At 45.9% G+C, this 16089-nt stretch overlaps 1 protein-coding gene across 2 annotated transcripts in view; it reads right to left on the minus strand.

Annotated features, from left to right (window-relative positions):
* The window catches only part of UBE4B (ubiquitination factor E4B), a 147535-nt gene that overhangs the window by 107484 nt on the left and 23962 nt on the right, over positions 1-16089 (minus strand). For both annotated transcript variants that reach the window (XM_037985057.2, XM_037985059.2), the window contains exon 2: positions 64-250. In XM_037985057.2, the coding sequence (XP_037840985.1) occupies positions 64-250 (187 nt within the window). The remainder of the gene's footprint in view (positions 1-63; positions 251-16089) is intronic.

A 16089-nucleotide genomic window follows, 5' to 3' on the forward strand; every position in this document is an offset into this window, starting at 1 on the left:
ATCAGCTTAACAAAAAGCTAAGAAGAATTACAAAAGAGTCCCAGGTATGAAGCTCGGGCTTACCTGATGCACCTATTGGGGAGGTAGCTGGGGTCATGTTGTGGACATTGAGACCAAGACTCTGAGAGGGTCCTGGGGCTGATGCCGCTATGGGAGGCCCTGGAGGGTTCTCCCTCTGGGGAGAGGTGAGTGGGGTGGTTGGCTGAGAGGTCTGTCCACCAGCAAGTCGTGCAAGGCGCCTCCGTCGAATCTACAACGTAAGGGGAAAAGAGCATTCTGTAACTAAACAGCAGAAACACAATTCTGCCAGAGAATGACATTATCCATAACCACACCAGAGCTTAACAACTAAATATGCCTTGAGCAAAAGTACTGTTCTGAGAGAATAACTCGCTCTACCACTATTCTTACAAGCTCTACCACTTGAGTTTTTAACAACTGGTCTTGGCCAGGTGCAGTGGTACCTGCCTATAGTCTCAGCTGCTTGGGAGGCTGAGGTGAGGGGAATCGTTTGAGCCTGGGAGTTCAAGACCAGCCTGAGCAAGGCAGCGACACCCCACCTCTAATTCATACACACATGAATATGTACATACATACAAACGTAAATACATATATACTTTATGTTAGTTCCCTTACCATCTGTTTATCACACTTCCTTGGCCGATATGGTGAATTTACAGTAAGCATATTACACTTTATTTTAGAGAGAGTCTGCTATGGTGACTTTACAGTAAGCATATTACACTTTATTTTAGAGAGAGTCTCTCTCTGTCACCCAAGCTGGAGTGCAGTATTTCAATCATAGCTCACTGCAGCCTTGAACTCCTGGGCTCAAGTAATCTTCCCACCTTGGCCTCCTAAGTATCTAAGATCACAGGTGCACACTACCATGCCCAGCTAATTAATTTCTTTAATTTTTGGCAGAGATGAGGTCTCACTATGTTGCCCAGGCTGGTCTCAACCTCCTGGCCCCAAGTGATCCTCCCATCTTGACCTCCCAGAGTACTAGGATTATGAGCGTGAAGCACCATGTCCAGCCTATGCTTGTAACACACTAAAGCTTGGTGTTATTTTAATAAAATGACCTAACTTGGTCATTTCAAATAGGTAAGATTTAAAAATAAATAGCCAATTGGCTGGGTGTGGTGGCTCACACCTGTAATCCCAGCACTGTGGGAGGCTGAGGCGGGAGGATCACGAGGTCAGGAGTTCGAGAACAGCCTGACCAACACGGTGAAATCCCATCTCTACTAAAAATACAAAAATTAGCCAGTTGTGGTGGTGCACGCCTGTATCCCAGCTACTCAGGAGGCTGAGGCAGGAGAATCGCTTGAACCCAGGAGGTGGAGTGCAGTTGCAGTGAGCTGAGATGGCATCACTGCACTCCAGCCTGGGCAACAGAGGGAGACTCCATCTATCTCCAAAATAAATAAATAAATAAATAGCCAATTTAATTCACTAAAACAATGAGAAACAAAAGTTACAGTAAGAAACAAATTTAACCATCACTTGTAGGAGCAAATGATCAGGTTTTCTTTTTTTATTTGATTCAATAAAAATATAATCTGCCACTTCTTCCTTTTAACATATAATTAAAAAGTAACACCTTATTGAAAGAGAGTAATAATCCATTCATTCAAAATGTATTTGTTGAACTCTTACTAACAGCAGGGCATCTCCAAAAGCTTCCTAATAGATTTACCCATGTCCCCTGAGCAAAAGCAGCCAGATGTAAAAAAAACATAGACTGTATAACCCCATTTCTATAAAATTTGAAAATAAGAAAAACTAAACTATACCATTAGTTTGGATAATGGTTATCCTTGGTGGGAAAGGGGCAGGAAGAAGCTTGGGAGAGGCAGGAGTGAACTTCTGGGGATCTGGTAATGGTGTTTTGTTGTTGTTGTTGTTGTTGTTGTTGTTTTTAACTAGCATCACAGGTATCTTCACTTTATGAAAACTCACTGGGTTGTATACTTACAACTATGAGTAATCAGTTCATGGGTATTCATCTTATTCTTCTTCATAATATACATGTTAAATAGAGTCTTCTGTATAGAATGTAATTTTTTTTTTTTTTTTTTTTTTTTTTGAGACGGAGTTTCCCTCTCGTTGCCCAGGCTGGAGTACAATGGCACCATCTCGGCTCACTGCAACCTCTCCCTCCCAGGTTCACGTGATTCTCCTGTCTCAGCCTCCCAAGTAGCTGGGACTACAGGCATGCACCATCACACCCACCTAATTTTTAATTTTTTTGTAGACATGTCATCTCACCATGTTGCCCAGGCTGGTCTCAAATTCCTGGGCTCAAACAATCCTCCCACCTCAGCCCCACCAAAGCGCTGTGATTACAAATGTGAGCCATCGTGCCGGACCAAGTTTCATTATCTTACAGACAGTTAAATTTAGGAGTTCATGCTTGATTTCTAATTCAAATTCAACCTTTATTATTGACTACTTTACTTATCTGGAGCCTATCTGGATAAGTCACTTAATGGCTCTGTGCTTCAGTTTCTGCCCAATGGACGACTGTACACTGCACATTTGCACAACGGGGATGAAATCACTGGCTGAGGGGAGTCCGAGGTGGTGGATCATTTGAGGTCAGGAGTTCAAGACCAGACTGGCCAACACAGCAAAACCCTGTCTTTACTAAAAATACAAAGATCAGTCGGGCATGGTGGCACACGCCTGTAATCCCAGTTACTTGGGAGGCTGAGGCAGGAGAATTGCTTGAACCTGGGAGGTGGTGGTTGCAGTGAGCCGATATCGCACCACTGCACTCCAGCCTGGGCGATGAAAGTGAGACTCCGTCTTAAAAAAATTAGGAAAAAACCAGGGTCTTCCGGCCGGGCGCGGTGGCTCAAGCCTGTAATCCCAGCACTTTGGGAGGCCGAGACGGGCGGATCACGAGGTCAGGAGATCGAGACCATCCTGGCTAACACGGTGAAACCCCATCTCTACTTAAAAAATACAAAAAACTAGCTGGGCGAGGTGGCGGGCGCCTGTAGTCCCAGCTACTCGGGAGGCTGAGGCAGGAGAATGGCGTGAACCCGGGAGGCGGAGCTTGCAGTGAGCTGAGATCCGGCCACTACACTCCAGCCTGGGCGACAGAGCCAGACTCCGTCTCAAAAAAAAAAAAAAAAACCAGGGTCTTCCTCATACGGTTGTGAGAAAACCACCACCCTGTCCCTTTCCCTACTTATTTTTTCTCCGTGGCTCTGATCTGCCCTACGACATGTGTGATATATTTGTGTATTGCTTAGTTTCTATCCCCCTACTTGAAGTTTCTTAAAGGCAAGGACTTCTGTTGCACCAGTGCCTAGAACAGTGGTAGGCACATGACACATGGTAGGTGCTCTCTAAATATTTGCTGAATAAATGAAAAATAGCAGAAAAATGCACTGAACATAAAATTGACTAATTTATTAGTTGACATTATCATTATCATTATCATTGGAAGAGCATACCTACTATTGTTGGAAAAAATATGAAGTCACCTTAAACCTCAGTGCCAAGTTCAGCCCAAGATGTTAAATTCGGATGTTCTACTCAGTGATATAAACAGAGAATAAATGTTCTGACTCACTGTAATACAGGGTTGAAGAAAGAAAGGATTCTAAGGTTTCAAAAAAGGTTGAAGAATCGAGACTTTGTGAAGCATGTTGCAGACTATTAGGCAAGAAGAAAGAGTTAAGAGACAGAGGCAGGTCCATACATGACATAAGGGGTAGGAGAAGATTGGGAGAATACATCCTGCCCCATCTTAAACATCTGCTGGAAAATTTAGGAAGTGCCATACAGGGGGCAGCGTTCTGGGGTGCCCACAGCAGGGCTCTCAGTAGAGGATGACGCCCTTTGGTGGTCTGACTCCCTTCTACACTGGTGGCAGCTTTGAACTGGGTTAGCAACCTGGGAATATCTGGATAGGGGACTCACAAGAGAATGGCTTTGTGCAATCACAGGTATAAAGGTTTACCTCCAGCCTGGGCAACATGGAGAAACACCGGCTCTACTAAAAACATAAAAACTGGCCAGGCCGGGCGCGGTGGCTCAAGCCTGTAATCCCAGCACTTTGGGAGGCCGAGACGGGCGGATCACGAGGTCAGGAGATCGAGACCATCCTGGCTAACCCGGTGAAACCCCGTCTCTACTAAAAAAATACAAAAAACTAGCCGGGCGAGGTGGCGGGCGCCTGTAGTCCCAGCTACTCGGGAGGCTGAGGCAGGAGAATGGCGTGAACCCGGGAGGCGGAGCTTGCAGTGAGCAGAGATCCGGCCACTGCACTCCAGCCTGGGCGACAGAGCGAGACTCCGTCTCAAAAAAAAAAAAAAACATAAAAACTGGCCAGGTGCAGTGGCTCACGCCTGTAATTCCAGCACTTTGGGAGGCCAAGGCAGGCAGATGGCCTGAGGTCAGGAATTCGAGACCAGCCTGACTAACAGGGTGAAACTCTATCTCTACTAAAAATACCAAAAATTAGCCGGGTATGGTGGCATGCCCCTGTAATCCCAGCTACTCAGGAGGTTGAGGCAGGAGAAACACTTGAACCTAGGAGGCAGAGGTGAGCCAAGATCGCACCACTGCACTCCAGCCTGGACAACAGAGCGAGACTCCCTCGCAAAAAAAGAAGAAAGAAAAAAAAAAAAAAACTGTGCCAGGTGCAGTGGCTCATGCTTGTAATCCCAGCATTTTGGGAGGCCAAGGTAGGTGGGATCACTTCAGGTCAGGAGTTAGAGACCAGCCCAGGAGGCGGAGGTTGCAGTGAGCCAAGACTGCGCCATTGCACTCCAACCTGGACAACAGAGCAAGACTCCATCTTAAAAAAAAAAAAAAAAAAAAAAAAAAAAACCGGCCAGGCACGGTGGCTCATGCCTGTAATCCCAGCACTTTGGGAGGCTAAGGCAGTCGGATCACGAGTTCACTGGCTAACACGGTGAAACCCTGTCTCTACTAAAAATACAAAAAAATTAGCCGGGTGTGGTGGCGAGCGCCTGTAGTCCGAGCTACTTGGAGACTGAGGCAGGAGAATGGCATGAACCCAAGAGGCGGAGCTTGCAGTGAGCTGAGATCACACCAAGCCTGGGCCACAGAGCCAGACTCCGTCTCAACAACAACAACAACAAAACCGAGGTGGAGCCTGGGGAGGTCAAGGCTGCAGAGAGCCATAAACTCCAGTCTGTGTGACCTGGTGAGAGCTGGGTCTCCAAAAAAAAAAAAAAAAAAAAGTGTATCTAATTAATTTGACTCCTAAGAGATGCAACCTCACTTTTTATCACAAACAGAACATGTAAGATACACACCAAAAATAGTCACAACACACTAAAATATGATTAAACATTTTTCTCATTGTTTACTTGACTTTTTTAACATTAAGCCCAGAGGACTGGCATAACCTCCTTTAAGTTAAACAAAAGTCCTTTTTAAGAGAATTTTGTTTTCCCATTATCTCACAGAGAAAAAAACAAAAGTATAAAAAAAAACTTCCAATTCCTCAATTTGTGTCCTAAACCACAACTCAAAAGCCACACATAATTATGAAATCTTATTCCTAGAGTTTTTCTTGTCTGTTTCAGTTCTTATTTCACAAATGACATTAAAATAGGGCTTTCTCCTAATCTGTTATATCATGATGCAGCACTTCCTACCCTCACGTTCCTGATGAACTAAAAATAGATTCAAAACAGTGAAGGCCATTGTGATTTCAGGCAGAAGCTAAGACAGGATGGGCCAAACTGTTCCTCTTATTTTTAGCAGTTTGTGGGGAAAAACACCCATAAAACACTGTTACAAGTTTAACAAACAGTCATTCTACAAAAGCGTCTTACTTTTCTAAATTAAAAAACAAAGTGAATTCCAATATAAAGAAAAATAATTGCAAATACTTTCTTTGGGGTAGTCTCCTTGTAAAGATGAAGATAACTCCTAGTTCTGTTTTTGTTTTTTGTTTTTTTTTTTTTTGAGATGGAGTCTCGCTCTGTCGCCCAGGTTGGAGTGCGGTGGCACGATCTTGGCTCACTGCAACCTCCGCCTCCCGGGTTCATATCATTCTCCTGTCTCAGCCTCCCGGGTAGCTGGGATTACAGGCATGTACCACCACGCCTGGCTAATTTCTGTATTTTTAGTGGAGACAAGGTTTCACCTTGCTGGTCAGACTGGTCTCGAACTCCTGACCTCAAGTGATCTACCTGCCTTGGCCTCCCAAAGTGCTGGGATTACAGGCATGAGCCACCGCACCTGGCGAATAACTCCTACTTTTATTACTGGTTTTATTTTCTTTTTTCACAGCTGGCCATGTTTAAAACTTATTAAACGCTATGAAAATTTCACAGTATGCCTAATCTAACCCCAACAATGTTTCTCAAAAAAATGCATTTACATCCGAACATCACAGCTCTGTGATCCAAAATTCTTCAGTTTCCTTTAAAAAAAAATTTCATGGTCAGATGCGGTGGTTCACACCTGTAATCTCAGCACTCTGGGAGGCCAAGGAAGGGGGATTCCTTGAGCCCACAAGCTCAAAATCAGCCTGGGGAACATGGCAAGACCCTCCTAATCCCACAAAAAAAAAAAAATTAGCTGGGTATGGTGGCACACATGATGTGTAGTGCCAGCTACTAGGGGGACTGAAGCAGGAGGTCAAGGCCGAAGCGAGCTATGATTGTACCACTGCACTCCAGCCTGGGTGTCAGAGTAAGACCCTGCCTCTAAATAGAGAGGGAAGGAGGGAAGGAGGGAAGGAGGGAAGGAGGGAAGGGAGGAAGTGAGGAAGTGAGCAAGGGAAGAAAGGAAGGGAGGAAGGGAGGAAGGGAGGAAGGGAGGGAGGGAGGGAGGGAGGGGGACAATGATATATGTTATATTCACTTTGATGTCTACCACTTTTTTATGTTATGTGTATTGTACATTTTTTTAAAAAATTGAATTGAAAAAGTCAGTTGTAAAAGAGTACATGTAGTGATTCCATTTATTTTTTAAAAGGATGTAGATTTACATTATAATGGACATTATTATTAGTGCAAATTATACACAAATGCAAATGGCAATGACACAATAAATTTCTATTTTTCCTCATCTTTCTTTCACAGAATTTCTGATGAAAAGAATGAAAACCATTATTATTTCCCACCGCATCTACAATGGGAAAACCTTCAGATGAGAGTGCAGCCCTGCTCCATAACATCTTCACTCCAAGACCCAGGGTGGAAGAGCAGCCTCTCATGGGAACACTAGCAATCGCCCAGGCAAAGGGCAAGAGGCAGGGCAAACTCCACACTGGTGCAGCCGTAACACATTCAATTCTGTTCACATTTAATTGGTCAAAACAGTCACAGGGCTAAAATTACCCCAGCAGGGTGGGGAAATAGAACCTTCCCCAGACAGGGGTGGTGAATATGTGGACAATAATACAGTGAAGTCTCCTCTTCCTTCAACACACAGCTGGGCGCTGGTAGTTGCTTACTGGGCACTTGCCCCTTCCTCCCCTGCATGCTCCTCCCCTCCCCTTGCCCCATAACTGCTCCATATCCTACTCCCTGACCTGGATCTTTGCTCAAATGTTACCTTCTCAATGAAGCCTTCCCTTCCTTCCTCCTAGTTCCCATCTGCTTTAGTGGTTCTCCATATTTTCAAATAGTTCAGCCCAAACCAACAAGTATGTGTGGGTGTATAGATGTATACACACACATTTATATACAGACAGAGAAAGGGAATGTGACAAAAAATAAACTGATGAATCTAGGTGAGTCATTCAAATTTTCTGCAGATTTAAAACTTTTCAGGGCCAGGCGCGGTGGCTCATGCCTTTAATCCCAGCACTTTGGGAGGCCGAGCGGGTGGATAACTTGAGGTCAGGAGTTCAAGACCAGCCTGGTCAACATGGTGAAACCCCACCTCTATTAAAAATACAAAAATTAGCTGGGCATGGTAGCGGGCACCTGTAATCCCAGCTACTTAGGAGGCTGAGGCAGGAGAATCGCTTGAACCTGGGAGGCGGAGGTTGCAGTGAGCAGAGATCACGCCACTGCACTCCAACCTGGGCAACATAGTGAGACTCTTTCCAAAAAAAAAAAAAAAATCCAGAATAGAAAGTTGAGGGAAAAGTTAGACCCACCAGCATGGCTTGTGTTTTTTTCTTTAGCCATGTAAGGTGGCATACAGTAGGCACAGAGATGCACTAGCCAGGGTTGTAGAGAGAGGAAAAGGAAGTGAGAAAGAGACGAGGTGATAGAGAGTGGAATGGAAGGGTGATGATAATGAGGCAGACACGGGAAGCCCTGGCAACATCTGGATTCTTGATTCCAGTCTCTTCCTGTGACCCAGCTATCTTTCTATCCCTAGGTTCAGAAAGAAGACTCCTGTATCCTTACAATAAATCCCATTTTTGGCTTAAGCTCAATAAGATGTTCTATTACTTACTGCATGTATGCATAGAAATACTTCAGTTCCCCAGAGATGCGATCAGCAGTTTGCTTGTGCATAGAGTATCACCTTACCTTTTTTCACTACCTTGTATTAGGTTTTCAGGAATCAAATTCATTTACGCTAATTGTATATTCATATAATAACTGAATCATCCCAGAGAGCAATTTTGAAAATCGAGCAACACACAAATGCTATGTGCTTATTACATGACTTGAGTTTCTTTTTCAGGACAGGTAGGGGTTAGGCAGACGAGGAACAAAGGAGCGCCGGCAGAGGTCGGGAGGCCTTGTGAACACACACACTGTTTAAGGAACGCTAAGCAGTTGGTAAGAGTGCAGACGAGGAACAAAGGAGCGCCGGCAGAGGTCGGGAGGCCTTGTGAACACACACACTGTTTAAGGAACGCTAAGCAGTTGGTAAGAGTGAGTGTGTAGGGACATGGTGAGGCACAGACAAGAAAGACAAGCCGCAACAAGCTCGTGACGAGCTGTGAATACCATCCTAATACACTGAACTTGTTCATGAAGGCAGGAAGAAATTCTTTGAAGGATTTAAGCAGGGGAATAACCAGGTCAGATGTACTTCTCTTTTCTTTTCATTTATTTATTTATTTATTTATTTATTTATTTATTTATTTATTTTTTAATTGAGACAGAGTTTCATTTTTGTTGCCCAGGTCAAGTGCAATGGCGTGGTCTCGGCTCATTGCAACCTCTGCCTCCCTGGTTCAAGCGATTCTCCTGCTTCAGCCTCCCAAATAGCTGGGATTACAGGCACCCACCACCACACCCGGCTAATTTTTGTATTTTTAGTAGAGACGGGGTTTCACCATGTTGGTCAGGCTGGTCTCAAACTCCTTACAACCTCAAGTGATCCGCCTGACTTGGCCTCCCAAAGTGCTGGGATTACAGGTGTGAGCCACCTTGCCCAGCCCAGATATATCTTTTAAAAGAAATCACTCTAGCTACTGTGTGGAGAATGAATGGAGGCAGGGCACAAGCAAGCCTGGGCAATGGGCATGGGAAGGGACAGTTCCAGAGATACTTCATGTGTGTCCCCAACAGAACTTGGCTGTTATTTGGAAGTGAAAAGTGAGGAAGATGAAGAATCCAGACAACAGGCCCGGATACCTAAATGAATGGTAAAATACCCTAAAATTTAGAATACAGAAGGAGATTTCAAGAAGATGGATTACGATTAGATTACTGAGTATGAGGTATCTGGAAGAATACCCAACCAAAAATGTCCTCAGGGCCGACCTCTGTTTTTTTTGTTTTATTTTTGAGACAGAGTCTCACTTTGTCGCCAAGCTGGAGTGCAGCGGTACAATTTCAGCTCACTGCAACCTCTGCCTCCTGGGTTCAAGCGATTCTTCTGTCTCAGCCTCCCCAGTGGCTGGGACCACAGGCATGAGCCACCACACCCGACTAATTTTTGTATTTTTATTAGAGACAGGGTTTTGCCATGTTGGCCAGGCTGGTCTCGAACTCCTGACCTCAGGTGATCCCTCTGCCTTGGCCTCCCAAAGTATAACCAGCCCCAACATCCATTTTATTCACCATCACTATTTTCTTTCTTTCTTGTGTTTTTTTTTTTTTTTTTTTTTTTTTTTCCTGAGACGGAGTTTCACTCTTGTTGCCCAGGCTGGAGTGCAATGGCGCAATCTCGGGTCACTGCAACCTTCACCTCCCAGGTACAAGCCATTCTCCTGCCTCAGTCTCCCAAGTAGCTGGGATTACACAGGCATGTGCCACTACACCCGGCTCATTTTGTATTTTTAGTAAAGATGGGGTTTCGCCATGTTGGTCATGCTGGTCTTGAACTCCTGACCTCAGGTGATCCACTCGCCTCGGCCTTCAAAAATGCTGGGATTACAGGTGTGAGCCACTGCACCTGGCTTCACTATCATTATTTTCTTGTTCTAGGAAAGATTTAAAGTGATTAACAAAAAATACATTAAGAAGGCCGGGCGTGGTGGCTTATGCCTGCAGTCCCAACACTTTAGGAGCCCGAGGTGGGCAGATTACCTGAGGTCAGGAGTTCGAGACCAGCCTGGCCAAAATGGTGAAACCTCATCTCTACTAAAAATATAAAAATTAGCTGGGTATGGTGGCTCATGCCTATAATCCCAACTACTTGGGAGGCTGAGGAAGGAAATCACTTAAACCCAGGACATGGAGGTTGCAGTGAGCCGGGATCATGCCATGGCACTCCAGCCTGGGTGACAGAGCGAGACTCCATTTCAAAAGAAACAAACAAAAAAACACACATCAAATGTATTTTCAATTTAACTTAATTAAATTAACAAGTTTAATTCAAAGAGATAAGGAAATTAGGACAGAAGCAAAATGATGGTAGAAAAAATAGGTCCGGGCACAGTGGCTCAGGCCTATAATCCCAACATTTTGGGAGGCCGAGGTGGGTGGGTCACAAGGTCAAGAGATCGAGAGCATCCTGGCCAACATGGTGAAACACCGTCTCTACTAAAAATACAAAAATTAGCTGGGTGTGGTGGTGGGCGCCTGTAATCCCAGATACTCAGGAAGCTGAGGCAGAAGAATCGCTTTAACCCAGGAGGAAGAGGTTGCAGTGAGCCGAGATTGCACCACTGCACTGCAGCCTGGCAACAGAGCGAGACCTCGTCTCAAAAAAAAGAAAAAGAAAAAAGAAGATAAAGCCAGGAGTGAGATCAGCACACACTACACACGTAGAGCAACACAGTAAGCAACTGACAACGCTCCTCAACATCAGCAGATGCTTAATGGCAAAACAAGATTCAACGGAAAACGTTTGAGAGTAGCCCAAAGGAAGAGATCCAAGCATCAGCTTTGCTGGTGCAGCTTGATTTCAGGGTAGAGTTGAGAGTACCTGGGGCAGGCGTCCAAATCCTGGGACCCATGAAGGCCAGGAGGACCTTCAATTCCCTCAAGATTTTCAAGGAGATCCCTTACCCCAAAAAATCTTAAAAGATGACTCTCCCAGGGAATGCCCGTCACTTAATCCTCCATAAAAACTTGCTCCGGGCCAAGCGTGGTGGCTCACGCATGTAATCCCAGCACTTTGGGAAGCAGGCGGATTACCTGAAGCCAAGAGTTCCAGACTCGTCTGGCCAAGATGGTGAAACCCCGTCTCCAATAAAAATATAAAAGATTAGCTGGGCATGGTGGGGAACGCCTGTAATCCCAGCTACTTGGGAGGCTGAGGCAGGAGAATTGCTTAAACCCAGGAAGCAGAGGTTGTAGTGGGCGAAAATCGTGCCACTTGCACTCCAGCCTGGGTGACAGAGACTCTGTCTCACAAACAAACAAACACATTTTGCACAATCACAGAAATGTGGCCAGTTGTCTGCTCCTCTCTTCTGATACTTCCCTTTTATGCCTTGTTATTAAAGAGTGGATTCCAGTACTGTAAATTCTATAAGTAAGTATACCGTAGGTTTGCAGTACGCTTCATTTATGCATCTCATTTATATCTTATTGTCTTTTGAGGTAAAAATAAAAACAGAAAACAGAAGATGTAAACAAACTCTTGTCCAGGGCCAGGTGCAGTGGCTTACACCTATAATCCTAGCATTTTGGGAAGCCTAGGTGGGAGGATCACTTGAGGCCAGAAGCTCAAGACCAGCCTGAGCAGCATAGTAAGATGCCATCTCTACAAAAAAAAAAAAATGTTAAAACTTAGCTGGGCATGGTGGCACGTGCCTGTAGCCGTAGCTACTCAGAAGGCTGAGGCAGAAGGATCACTTGAGCCTAGTGAGCTACAATTGCACCACTGCACTCTAGCCTGGGCAACAGAGCGAGACTGGCTCCAAAAAAAAAAAAAACCTATCCAGAATCTCACTAGCTCACTAGGGATTCTAAAATACACAGCAAAGTGAACCTCTATCCCTTAGAAGTCAAGGTACTTGAGGAATGGCTTATTTTCTGATGACCACATGCAGGAGTATTTCAATGGCTACTAAAACCCCAGAAATGTTTTTATTTTGTTTTGTTCTGTTTTGGTAAAGGAAAATGCCATACATAAACATTCAGGACTCATCCGAAACTTCTGGAACCAGCTCCCCTGGGGAGGTCAGAGAGGAAATACAGTCACGGGCTACATAACATTTCAGTCAATGACAGACCACATATACCATGGTGGTCCAGTAAGATTATAATACCATATTTTTACTGTGCCTTTTCTACGTTTAGATACACAAAAACTCACTGTTACGGTACAATTGCCTACAGGATTCAGTATAGTCACATGCTGTACAGGTTTGTAGCCCACGAGCAATACCCAGGCTACACCATAAGTATCCAAGGAGTTATACTATAGAGCCTACGTGTAGAACAGGCTATGCCATCTAAGTCTGTGTAATGACACCCTATGGTGTTCACATAATGATGCATTTATCAGAATGTATCCCTGTCATTAAGTGACGTATGACTGTAGTTGCTTGTTTTAAATCACCATGCAGGTTACATTCATCTACCCCCAACCTTTTCCGACCCCCTCCACACACACACAGGGGCCTGACTACTGAATAGAACAGGACTGGCTCCCAGAAATACAAACAGGCTCTCTTGCTTCTCCTCATTGCTCATGCCTTAGCATGGTTCCTCCACATCCCCTACGCAAGCAGGTCCTTAGTAAACAAGTAAACAAAGCATTAGCAAAGACCCCAGAGTTGCCGCCCCTCAGCTCTCTTGGGTAAAAGGAGCTTTCCTTTGGCTTGGGCTGAAGACCTATGCCCCAGAGGTGCCATTCTGATTGTGTGAAAGGAGTGGCGACAAAAATGCCTAAAATGAAAATGGAAGCCTCCAGATCCGCTCAACAACTTCGGATGCCCACAGCTGTGGTCACTGTGACACGTGGAGGTGAGAGGCATAGAGGAATGGGGCAGACGGGGAGGGTGTTCTCAGTATAGGGATCAGCTGCCGCCCTTCACGCCTCGGCCTTGCCCTCCGCTTCCATGGCTTTATGCGCAGCTTCTTCGCCTCCCGGGAACTGCATGAGCTCAATGGGCTTCAAGCTCCTGTTCAATTCATAGACAATGGGAATACCAGTGGGCAGGCTCAGCTCCATCACGGCCCTTCCGGGAGAGCCTCCCAACGCTCGACTGTGCCAGAAAAACTGCTGCCAGGGGCCTCAACCAACACCTGTTTCCCCTCCTGGATCTGGGGAATTATTTCTTCATTCCAAAAGGGCAGAGCTCTGACAATAGTGTCCTTCAGACTCTTACAGAAGAGCAGGTGCCCTACGGTGAAGTCTGCGCACCAGCACCCCTTGCTGCTGCTGCTGTGTAATAGATGTTCAGCTCCATCAGAGGCATCCAGATCTTTCGTTCGTCTGCTTTGAGACGGAGTCTCTCTCGCTCTGTCCCCAGGCTGGAATGCAGTGGCACAATCTCAGCTCACTACAAGCTCCGCCTCCCAGGCTCACGCCATTCTCCTGCCTCAGCCTCCCGAATAGCCGGGACTACAGGCACCCGTCACCACGCCCAGCTAATTTTTTGTATTTTAGTAGAGAGGGGGTTTCACCATGTTGGCCAGGTGATCTGTGATCCGCCCGCCTCGACCTCCCAAAGTGCTGGACTACAGGCGTGAGCCACCACGCCCGGCCGGCATCCAGATCTTTATCTGGCCCTCATGGTTCTTGGCAACAGCTTCTGCTTTATTGAGGCTGGTCAGACCCTTACAGTGCCACTCCATGAGGTGCACCAAGTCATCACTACTGGGAGCCACATCTGGTCAGTGGCACCCAATACTGTCCAGGGGGTCGGCACTGCTGTCTTCTCCCCTGAGGTGACACAGATGTCAAATTCACAGCCAGCATTTCTCAGTGCCTCCCAGAAGGCTCAGGTCAGTGTCACACCAGCTGCTGAAGTGCTTCTCCAGGTGCCAGGCACCCTTGCACCACCTGCAGGCGGCAGCTGGTGGGCTCAGGATGCAGCACTGACTGGTCATGGTGATTCCAGAGTCCCCCCGCTGCCTGGTTCCCAGTGCACACCACTCCCCCAGCTCTGTACCCCATGCCTCCTAGCCAGTTTCTAGTGACCCTGGCCCACCACCCAGCACCCCATGCCCCACTGCCTGGCTCCTGTGCACTTTCTCCAGCACGAGTTTTAACACATATAAACCTAACAGCTCAATGAGCCCACCTTCCCTAAGTCCGCACTGACAAGTAAAGTACCAAGGCTTTCAAGCAGTTGAGAAATGTTACAGGATGAATATGACAGAGTGGAAAGAGATAGGGGTAGAACGGCACAGTCACCCTGCTATCTCATTTTTCCAATCATCTTCTGCTTCACTTTCCAGGTTACTTACTCAACTCAAAAAATGTTTACTCAACAGTTACAAAAAGCTTGATTGATCAACCACACTTCTTCTCCAAAGATTACCATGACTATGTCCAGGACTTACTCCCAAATCAAAACCCTAAAGCATCTAGCACTTTTATCCAAGCACTCCACTACAGCTCAAACATGTGACCTCTAGAAGGGGATCATCCATGTCGGCTCCTGGCCTCAGCCCAGGGTACTTCTGGCACTCCCACTTGAACTGTAACAGAGTCCCTTTCACTCTCATAAGAGGTGTTATGTGGACACGACCTGAGAGGGTCACCCCACATCTGACAGTCCAGGTGTTCCTTCTCCTCTAACTTCTCTTCACCTACATACCCTCCACTGCCTCCCATGCTTGCTTCCCTGCCACCAGAATGCAGGCAAGGCAAGTTACCTTCCTCCTCCATGAGAACTTTCCCAGGTGAGTAAATATCTCAAAAACAAAGCACAAAATACTTACAAATGCCAGCTTATAGCAATTACTAGCAAAATACACATTTTTCTTTTTTTTTTTTTTTTTTCTGTGAGACAGGGTCTTGTTCTGTCGCCCAGGCTGGAGTACAGTGGCACGATTTCAACTCACTGTAGCCTCAACCTCCCCCGGGGAGGACTGCTTGAGCTCAGCAGTTAGAAACCAGCCTGGGGAACACAACAAGATTCCATCTCTACAAAAAATCAAAAAATTGGCCGGGCGCGGTGGCTCACACCTGTAATCCCAGCACTTTGGGAGGACGAGGCGGGCGGATCACAAGGTCAGGAGATCGAGACCACGGTGAAACCCCGTCTCTACTAAAAATAAAAATAAAAAAAAAATTAGCTGGGCGCAGTGGCGGGCGCCTGTAGTCCCAGCTACTCAGGAGGCTGAGGCAGGAGAATGGCGTGAACCCGGGAGGCAGAGCTTGCAGTGAGCTGAGATCACGCCACTGCACTCCAGCCTGGGGAACAGAGCGAGACTCTGCCTCAAAAAAAAAAAAAAAAATCAAAAAATTAGCCTGGCATGGTGGTGTGTGCCTACTCAGGAGGCTAAGGCAGGAGAACTGCTTGAGAGCAGTAGTTTGGGGCTGCAGTGAGCCATGATCATGCCACTGCACTCCAGTCTGGGCAATAGAGACTCTGTCTCAAAAAAAAAAGAAAAGACTGTAAATGGTATTTTTCAGGGAGAAAAAAAAAGGTTGCGACCCTGTAATTCTCCAAAGCCAGACAGTAATTATATCTTTTTTAAAAAACAAGGAATTTTATAAACTGTAACAAAAATTGTTAATTGTGTTTTTTGCATCTAATTGATAACATGAAGAACGTTAAATATGCCTAACCCCATTCTGCCAGCTGGTGAGAACTAAGGA

Source organism: Chlorocebus sabaeus, chromosome 20 (assembly GCF_047675955.1).
Source record: "Chlorocebus sabaeus isolate Y175 chromosome 20, mChlSab1.0.hap1, whole genome shotgun sequence".
Lineage (NCBI taxonomy): Eukaryota > Metazoa > Chordata > Mammalia > Primates > Cercopithecidae > Chlorocebus > Chlorocebus sabaeus.